The sequence below is a fragment of the Arctopsyche grandis genome, chromosome 7 (genome assembly GCF_051622035.1).
Source record: "Arctopsyche grandis isolate Sample6627 chromosome 7, ASM5162203v2, whole genome shotgun sequence".
In the NCBI taxonomy this organism is placed as follows: Eukaryota; Metazoa; Arthropoda; class Insecta; order Trichoptera; family Hydropsychidae; genus Arctopsyche; species Arctopsyche grandis.
This window is the reverse complement of record NC_135361.1, coordinates 30528780-30539204: the sequence shown is the minus strand read 5'-3', so window position 1 is coordinate 30539204 and position 10425 is coordinate 30528780. Positions and strand designations below refer to the sequence as shown.

General features: G+C 36.0%; 1 protein-coding gene across 1 annotated transcript; it reads left to right on the top strand.

Annotated features, from left to right (window-relative positions):
• The first annotated feature begins 2664 nt into the window (after positions 1–2664).
• LOC143914415 (uncharacterized) lies at positions 2665–10185 on the top strand. The gene is made up of 4 exons (XM_077434629.1): positions 2665–3553; positions 8051–8257; positions 8336–8516; positions 8595–10185. The coding sequence occupies exons 1-4, from the start codon at positions 2801–2803 to the stop codon at positions 8855–8857; spliced, it is 1404 nt and encodes a 467-aa protein (XP_077290755.1). The 5' UTR covers positions 2665–2800; the 3' UTR covers positions 8858–10185.
• Positions 10186–10425: the final 240 nt, after the last annotated feature.

Sequence of the window (10425 nt, the reverse complement as noted above, 5' to 3'; positions counted from 1 at the left end):
GCTACACTTGACCTCGCGGCGGTTCTTCAGCACGGATGGTGATGGATCTCTGGGCCCCGTCTCCCCCTGGAGACGTGCACAGGAGAGATCTTTCTTCGACGGGAGATCGCGGGTGAGAGGGCGCGCGCTACATGCGCGCGCGCCTATAAGGCTTTTCCCTGGGTGGCCATGTAGGCGGGGTAGGTAAGTGTTGACCGTATCCCAGCCTAACGAAACACTGTTGTGCTAGTTTTATAAAGTTTTATTGTTTGCCTATGGTTGTACAAAGGTATTATATTTGGGCAAAAGTATGTCGTTCAGCGGTCTCTGGATATGGTAGAGTGTCGCTGGCTCGGCATTCAGCTATGTTCAGAAGGTCTCTGGATGCGGCAGTGTGTTGCTGGCTAGTTGTTCGGCTATGTTCGGAAGGTCTCTGGATACGGCAGTGTGTTGCTGGCTCGTCCGGCTGGTTGATCTTCCAAGTCCGCGTAGGGTAGTGGTGGCTGGTCAGGAGCTGTATGTTGACTGGTCTGCTGCTGTGTGTCGACTGGCGTTGTTTGGGTTGTACCTCCTTTTATAGTGTTTCTGGAATCACCTGACCCATGGTGATGGTTTGTTGATGCGCAAGCGAGGAATTTGCTTTTGTCGAGGGGTAGAATTTTCTGGAACGATTGGCGCCGTTCCGCTCGATGTAGTTTAACCCATTTGAACCCACGCGGTCAGTTATGAACTTACTTGATGTATGCCAGCGCGGTCATTCACGGCATTTTACAATTTTGCGTCGTAAAATAAAGGGATCACTCAGGCCGGCCGTAAAACCTTTCGTTACGCTTGGTTAGATGTTGGTGATGAATTTTAAGAAAGTCACACGAAATTAAATCAGTTCCTTTTGTAGTTTTGAGGGAATAACATCGAGCGCTTTTCGACTTGCAGATATGTCGAAGAGAAAACATACGTAAGTTTTTTATTTTTACATATTTTTTATTTATCTTTATGTTTCTAATACAGTAGGACTTATTGTATAATATGCATAAGAGAAATTGCGTTTATATATCTCATATTCCTGAAAAAAAAAATCAAAAGTCGACAGAGTCGTATATGACTCCTTGGGATAATGACACATATTTTTTTCCAGAGAATGCAATTTTACTACTGCAGAGATACGGGAAGAAATTGATAATTGGGATGAGTCTCAACTTCCGGATTCCACATACATACATATTATCACCCCTGGAAACTGATATTCGGTTAAAGAAAAAAGTAGGGTGGAAATCAATCAACCATTTAGTATAAATATGTATAATAAATATATGGTTGGGGTTGATCTAATGGATAACCATATTTCTAACTATAACATAAGTATTAGAGGGAAAAAATGGTACATGCCTATTCTGTTTTGGAACATCGATGTAGCTGTGAATAACGCTTGGATTCTAAGCAAAAGTTTTGGTTGTAAATTTGATAAATTAGGATTTATCAGACAGGTAACAGAGACGTTGTGCAAGTGTTATGGTCAAAAACGAAAACAATTGGTCCCATTCAGACCCGGCAAAGTTAATCAAAATCAAAAGGAAGTTGGAAGACATTTGATATTGGTCAAACAGAAAAGGAGAAATTGTGGACACTGTAAAAATAAAACGTTTTCCGTTTGTGATAACTGTGAAATTCCATTGCATGACAAATGTTTTGTACCGTATCATAATAATTAATTATTTTGTCTTCATGTATTTTGTTTTTACGACTTTTGAACCCAAAATCTCGTTTATGACATTTCTTCTTTTAAAAGGGTGCACCCTTTTTTTTGTTGACGATGTGTATATGTCACAATATATGTACCTACGTGTGTTATGTTATGCGATTTGAAAATATCATTTTATCGAAGAGATGCGTGTTTGTTATTTTTAAAATTAATTTTATAAATTTTTTAACAATAAAATTACAAATAACCAGTGAGAAAGTATTATAACTGATTATGTAACTCCGTTGTGATTTTTGTTTTATTTTAAAAAACATGTTTCATTAGCCCCAAAGGTCGTTCACGACACCACCTTGAAAAAAATTAAAAATGTTGAAAAATCAATTAATTATTCATCCCTATCCTATAAAAAATATTTCCCATGAAATAACTCAAAGATTTTGGAAAATAAACGAAAAAATAGTCCTGGGCACATGGGACATGTGTTTTCACGCGAGCTCTGGGTTCAAATGGGTTAATGGCGGCGGCGTGTCGACCGTTTTGGTTCCGCTCGACTGGTAGGGGCGTTCCGCTTGAGTTTAATATAATGGCTGCAGGTGTGCGTCGTCTGGGTTTCGTTCCGCTTGTTTACGTGTGTGAGTTCTGCAAGGAATGTGGTTTGTTATTGCGAAATATTCTCGAATGTTTCGATGACGATATTCCTACAGCCACTTGAAATAAAAGGCGAGTGTTTCCCTATGGGACGATGGGAGAACGTCGCGTTACAATTTAAAAATAAATAGAAAAATATATATCTTGAATTTTTTTTCAAAACGGCTTCAGGACTTAGGGACTATGACCGTCACCGATTAAGCAGATCCTGTTAATCGAGCGAGCAAATAAAAGAAAAAGGCGAACATTTCGCAGCGGGGGTGTTGGTCGTGGAAGTCGGCGTTAGAGTCGTACCGGCGCGGTTGGCGAGAGTGCGTTCGGCGCGAGCTGTCAGTGTCAGTGACAGTGAGTGGCGGCGAGGCGAGGGTGAGGGCGAGTGGCGATTGGAGAGTGACGATCTTCGGTGAGACGGGCGCAGGGGCGAGTTTGAGGGGCGCGGGTGTGGGTGTGGGTGTGGGTGCGGGTGGGTGCCGCATGACCGACACGAGCCTCTACGTAGCGGCGTGCCGCGGGGCCATCGGCGGCGCGCCCTCCCTCCCCGCGCTCAGAGACTCGCTGCCTCCCCTGCGCGCGCTCCTCCTCTGCCCCTCTTGCGACGCGCTGTCCCTGTCCCTCTCCCCCGACCCCTCCCCCTCCCTCCCCCGACAGCCGTCCCCCGACCCCGAGGCCGCCTCCGCCCCCCCGGACCCCTCCTCTCCCTGCCAAGACTCGTTCCACTCGGACCAGCGGCTGCGGCTGCTCTCGTCGGCCTACTGCCAGCTGTGCCAGTTCGTGCGCTCGTCGGACGCATTCCGCTCGCTGCCGCGCGACGATGCACTCGTCGAGCTGGTGCAGGAGGGCGCGGCTCTCCTCGACCGCGACGACGACGACGAAGACCACGATCACGATCACGACCACGACGAGCTGTCCCCGCCGTCCCCCCACACCTCGAGTGCGAGTGCGAGTGCGAGTGCGACCGCGAGTGCAAGCGGGAGTGCGAGTGCGAGTGCGAGTGCAACCTCGACTGCGACCCCCACCTTCTGCCACTCGTCCACGCAGACGGCGGCTTCGCCCCCCTCGCCTGCGCCCCCCTCCTCGGTGGCGCCGCACCGGCCGCTGCCCAACGGATCCACCTACTCGGTCATGTACGCCGGCTCCGGCAACAAACTCACCTTCAAGAGGAAGCCTCCCGACGAGGACGAAACCAACTTCACCTCCAGAGAACCCATCCTTATCAAAGACAATTTGGTAATTGCTTTACTCCCATTATATTGTACGTCTAGTATATTATTTCGAGAGAGACTTTGTGAAGTTTGGTTGGAAGCTTCAGAAACAAACTGAAGTTTCTACGACGATGGTTGAATATTTATTTATTTATTATTTATTTGGAAAATTTACAGTTTATTATGTTACATAGATTGATAGTAAAAAAATATGATTATTTTAACCCTTTGACTGCTACAACAACGATAAATCGTTGTTTTGAAATCGGCGAAGATTGCTACGACGATCGTTGTTGACGTCATTAATTGTCGTATTTCAATACTTTCTTTGAGCCACCAGCGCATCAGTGGCACGAAACATTTTTTTTATATACGTATTTATATTTATTTTTCAATCACGCTTTATAAATATTTATCAATTTTTTAAATAAAAGCTCTTCAATTTCGGGTTCATCATCAAAGTAAATTTCGGGTTCGTTGTCAATGTCATATAAGGAGTTATTACTTGGGAATTGATTATTATCGATAAATTCATTTTCAGAATCAGTAGAGCTGCTGATTTGTCGAGTTCCTCGGCGAGGAGCTATTATTTCGCTTTCATCACTTTCACTGTCCGATATCATTTTGCAGAGTTAAAATAAATGGCAAAAAACAATAGAAATCCGCTTTCAATTATATAGGTCACGAGACGTCACGAATTCATGCAATCAATCAAATGCAACTGAAATTCATACAAAATGTTTATGATACATGTTGAAAAATTATTTGATTATTAGAAACTTCGCATCCTTGTGTGTCTCGCTCATACGTACACAATTAAAACCAAGAAAGAAAGAGAGAGAGACCGCTACCTGTTTCGAATATATCGCATGTTGTAAGGATACATCGATATCTAAAAATAGATTATTAAAAAGAATAAAGCCTCGGAAAACAATCGTCAAAACTTATTTAGTGTATATATGTAGGTATCTCTTTCGCACGCACGCATGTAAAAGCAAGACAGAAAGAGAGAGCACGAGTTCACGACTGCTTCTTAAAAATGTATATAAAGTATTATAAAAATTACGAGTGTTCGGCGAAGTAAGTATGTAAAAAAAAATATTATATTTTTTTTTTTTCAAAATAATTACAAATGTTAGCATTTTTCGCTTGGACATTGAAAAACCTCGTAGCAGCCAAAGGGTTAAGTAAACCATTAATAATTTTCGCATATAGGTAAAAAAAGAAAAGCTTAAACATTTAAAATAAGAAACAAAAATGATAATAGAAATAACAGTATAATAAAAATATCGAAATACTAAGAATAACAAAACGATAATAATATGATAAAAATTATGAAATAATAAAAATAATGTAATATATATAACAATAAACAAAAAGACGTCAAAAAAATTCATAATCACAATCGTAAATATTCAATAAAATTAATCATCGAAAAACAAATTTGCAATAATCACTCTAGCTTGTATAGCATTAATATTAAATAAGTCAAACATAGAAATTGTAGAAAGTAGTTTATTGTTATATTATTGTTTTTTCGGCTCAAATACATTTAATACAAAAACAAATGAATGTTTACTATTAGATTAACCATGCTAGGCGGTTTATGTTGCAAATTATAGCCAGGTAAAACCACTACTAGTCCAGTGGTTCTTAACCTTGTTGGTAGTACTGAACCCCACCAGATTCATATGCGCATTCACCGAACCCTTCTTAATTGGAATCCTTCTTAAGAGAGTTGGACATCAGCGCCTTGTCCATACAAACGTATTGGACTTCTCCCTTCCTCAATTATGGCACTAGAGAAATTATTTTTTAATATGCTATGGTTATCCACCATAGAAATGCATCTATTTTTTTTTTTTATTATTTATAGAAAAATCAACAGACAACGGGATGTACATAAATATGTATAAAAAAACAAATAATAAATAATAATATATTTAACATCCGAGTCCAATTACAGATTTTTACAAAAATTATAAAAAAAAATGAAAAAGATAAATATAAGGAAAACAAATGGAAAAGAAAAGAATAAAGGCTATAACATGACAAAATATGTAGAACATTGCATAATTAAACTATAGTATTAAAATATTGGAAAAAGGTTATAAAATAGAATATAAGAAGAAATTGAAATTTACAAATATAAAACAAATGAAAAAGGTAAATACAAAATAAACAAATGAAAAGGAAAAGAATGAAAGCAATAATATGATTAAATAGCACATTTCATAACTAAACTAAAGTATAAAAATATTGGAAATATTGGAAAAATAGAATAGGAGAAGAAATGAATCAATCGGTCAAGATTCTCTTGATGTTGGACCTGAATTGATGTAGGGAAATACCAAATAGATCAACCTCATTCAGCTCTCCGTTAAACATACGATAAACGCGCTGCAGATAAGAATATTTTTGGGAATTAGTATTGAAAGGATCAAGTGAAAAGAGTGCAATGCGTCTAGAGTACCGAACTGGGATTCTGAAATTAACCTTATTCAGTAAATCAGAACAATCAAGGAAACCATTTATGAGCTTAAAGAAGAATATAGCATCAGTATGTCGTCGCCTGACAGAAAGATTGTTAAAAGAAAGGATTTTTAAAATGTCGGAAACAGTAGAATGGGTATAGGTAGAAAAAAGGTAGCGTAAGGATTTAATAAATTTAAGTTGAACTTTCTCAATACAATTAATATGGGATAAATAAAAGGTGACCAGATAATTGAGGCAAATTCAAGGTGCTATCGTTTTATTTTTTTGATTAGTTATTTTTTATAGGAACTAGGAGCCACCAAACATCTATAAAATTGCCTCTTTTTTACACCCACGAAAAGAGTCCAGCGTGCTTATTTAACGGTCGATTTAAAAAAAAATACGCGCATAGTTGCACAGAAAATATCTTTCTCGTACCGATGATGATTTTTTTTTTTAAATTGGTCCAGTTTTGGAGGAGAAAATATGAGAATACGAAACGTCGATTTTGTCGATTTAAAATACGTATTATCTGGTCGAAACGAAACTGTCACATTCACTCAATATATATATTGATATATATTGTCGCATTCACTCAATATATATATATATCGAAGAAAGGAGCGGCAACAAAATTAAGGTTTCGGGTGCACAGCCCTCTTAATTGGCACTCGAATCATATGATTCAGGTGTGTCTTGACTTCCGCCGAACCCCTGAGACTGATTCACCAAACCCCTAGGGTTCGATTGAACCCAGGTTAAGAACCACTGCACTAGTCTTATATATGTATAATTCTGAAAGAGACTTTGTATGTAACTATTGTTGGTTCATAGAATTCGTGAATAGAATACGTTCACTTTAATAAAATATTTACTATTAGATTAGACAAATGGTTTATGTTACAAATACCGAGCGAATCCGACGTAAAAACACTAGTCTAATATATAATTTCGAAAGAGACTTTGTATGTATGTAAAGTATTTAGGTGGTAGAATCCGTGACGTTAAATGTAATAAAAAAAACTAATGAATATTCAAAAAAATTTAAATAAAATATGTCTATTTAAATATAAATTTATTAAATTGGCCGTGTTTAAACGGTTTATATTACAAATGCCCAGCAAAACCAGGTAAAAGCATTAGTCTAATATATAATTTTGAAAGAGACTTTGTATGTATGTAAGATTTAAATGGTAGAATCCGTGACATCAAACTTAATAAAAATCAAATAAATTTATATAAGATAAAAATATTCAAATATATTTAATAAAATGTTTACTATTAGATTGGCCATGTTTAATCGGGTTTATATTAGAAAAGCCGGGTAAAACCACTAGTTAAATATAACAACATATTGATTATATAAATCAGTTCCATTGGGTTAAATTACATCCCAATAAACTTACTTAATCAAGTGTGTTGCTATGATAATTTTGATTTCGTTTATTTCAGTTTTCAAATAAAGAATGTATGTATGTTTTGAATAGCAATTTAACTCAACAATAACTAAGTTGTACTTCTCAACGAAAGATACTTTTTTTTAAATACTTTCACTAACATTTTCAACTAGAATTATTTAGAAATCCAATAGAAAGCGGGTATAAAAATTGTAGCTAATCGGAACAAACCCTAGATAACTACTGCCGAGGATTTCGAGTTTTGTAAACGTGTGTTTAGACTCTCTAATATATCTTGCAACAATATAACATAAGCAAAAGAAGTCTATTAATGAATGTATTTTTCCAAAATTAGTTCCATCTTCTTCATTGTTGTTCAAAATGCAATGCTCACAATCTACATATAATACTCGGCAGTTAGGGATTTCCATCGGGAAATTCTGCTATGGTTATAAATTCAGAAATTCCGGTGTAAACCAGTCTGTATAAATGACCCGGATTACCCGAATCATGCTCGATACATTTTTTTTTCAATGTTATTGACCGATTCTATCACAGAACCGTTTACTTATATAAAAAAAATAGCTCATAGATCATTTCTTTTCCGTTTTGAAATGAAATTTATTGTTTATTGCATTTTAAAATTTCAGGGTAACCAGAACAATTTCAAGAAGCCCGCTTATCGGTCTCGCAACTCGAGCAATAAGAGAAAAGGCTGTCGATGCGGAAACGCGACGGCCACCCCCGGCAAACTGACGTGCTGCGGACAACGGTGTCCGTGCTACGTAGATAGTAAACCGTGCACCGAATGCAAGTGCAAAGGCTGTCGGAATCCTCACAGAGCTGACGGTCTAAAGGTACCGCGAAACGTCCAACAAAACTTGAAATGAATCAATACATATATTGTAATAATACATTGTGCCCACTCGTTTTAGGTCCGCCCCCACATACCTCAATTAGATAATATACAATTGTCTATACCGATTAAACAGGAGATATCGTCGCCGTCTCGCACCAGTTCGATGGATGCTATGGATACGGAGACGTTCGAAATATCGTCGTTAGATCAAACTATAACCTTCGATACTAGCAATATTAATCCGTCGAATATTAAAGGTAATTGAGATGTAGTCTATTGTTGTGAAACTATATTCATGTGTACAAAATGTTGAATGTTATTGGCGTCTTTGGCAGTTTACACGAGTCAACTTCAAGAAGTGTCTCCCGATCTCCCCGCCGCTATAATGATGGACGAAGACATCTCGCCGGCGTCTCCTACGTCGGAAGACTCGGACTCGACGCACCTGCCGGACCGCGTGAACCTGACGTCTCCGTTGTCGTCGGCGCATCACTCTCTCCTCATGCCCGTTCACAACCTACTCATGCCGTTCCATAGATCGTCGTCGTCGAGTCTGTCCCATCAGGACAGCACCAGCGACATCGAAGTGGAAGTATGACATTCAATTAAAATAGAAAATGACCAAGATTAGTCCTCTAAGCCGTAGTTATTATTTATATATACACACACACACACACACGTGTGTATGTGTATAACTTTTTTTTATTTTTGTTGTATAAAATAACAAAGCAAAATAAGAGCTGTGAAAAATTAATATTTTAGGCAATTTTAGAGTGCACTTAGCTTAGATTTAACTTGTTGTACAAATTTTAGGAGTGCCGAGTTTGTAAGTTTAGCCACGTAAGGTGATATATATATATATTATTATGATGTAACTCTCAGAAAAACCACATTTTTTTATATATTTTGATACTCCTTTTTTACAAACGTTCTCATAATCTATTATACATTAATATTGTATTGTATGAATCACATGTTCACTTTTAATTTCAACGCATTGTTAATTATTATTCGTCATTCCTATTTCTCTTCGTCTGTTTTGTGCTTTTGATTTAAATTTTTTTATGGATTTAATGTATTTTTATTGTCTTCTTGAATTACTTGCAATTTCAAAACATTCCCAATCAAATCTTGTCTGTAGCTGTAAAGAAACACTGAAAAGATCTGAGCGACGTCAATGTTATTTCTAGGGACTTTTTTTTTAAATTATTATTAATTATAAAAAAATTAGGAAAATTGTTTACGGTGACGAAATCAGTATTTCAAAATTTGTGCAAAGATGATTATATTAATATACATATATAATGAAATGATATCTTTGATTCGATCCCTAGTAATATATATTGACTTTTATACTATATTTATATATCCGACTCGAAAAAAATGATTTTTAAATATTTAAATTGTTATATATTTTTAGCATTTGCTAATAAACGGTTGAAAGTTTTTTACATATTTTTATATCATCGTCTACAAATTACATTCTAAATTTCGTCATTTAAATGTTGGATACTGTATCTCCTGCATACATTAAAATAATTGTTTCAAATTGTATTATACATGGATTCCGCTTTAATTTAATATTTCGATTATTCTCTTCTCTTTTTAACACATTTTATAAATGCTTATATGAGAGTTTGTATGTATGTATGTATAGCAAGTGATATTTTTCAGATTTTTTTTTTTAATTATTATTAATTAATTAACGTTTTGATTGTGAATCTTGTTGATCGAGATATATTCTTCTGACAGCCTTTTTACTTAATATTTTGTATTTATTTTAATGTTTAAGATTTGTATTTGTTTTTTTCTTAGACTGATATGTTAATTAAAAGAATAAGTTTCAGGAAAAAAATTGCGAAAAGTTTTAGCAAGAGTATTTAATACATATGACATATTATCGTATCGACAATATTTTCTAATTTCAAAAAAAAAATTACAACACATTTGATGAAATTTCGACAATAGTACTATTTTTATATATGGAATTGCATAAAAATAAAATAAAAATGTAATTATTATATATGTATTTATGTACGATGCAATTTATTTACAAATATTTGAATTAATAATTACAACAATTTTTCTTTTTAATATGCCGATGTTTCCTTTTTTTTAAATTAAATTAATAAAAAGATATATCTAAAATATATATATATATATATA

Excerpts from the sequence above, each read along its gene's own strand:
- LOC143914415 (XM_077434629.1), top strand. The coding sequence starts at position 2,801 with ATGACCGACACGAGCCTCTACGTAGCGGCGTGCCGCGGGGCCATCGGC. Across the intron at positions 8,258-8,335 it reads ACAGAGCTGACGGTCTAAAG|GTCCGCCCCCACATACCTCA; the intron begins GTACCGCGAAAC and ends CACTCGTTTTAG. Across the intron at positions 8,517-8,594 it reads TAATCCGTCGAATATTAAAG|TTTACACGAGTCAACTTCAA; the intron begins GTAATTGAGATG and ends CGTCTTTGGCAG.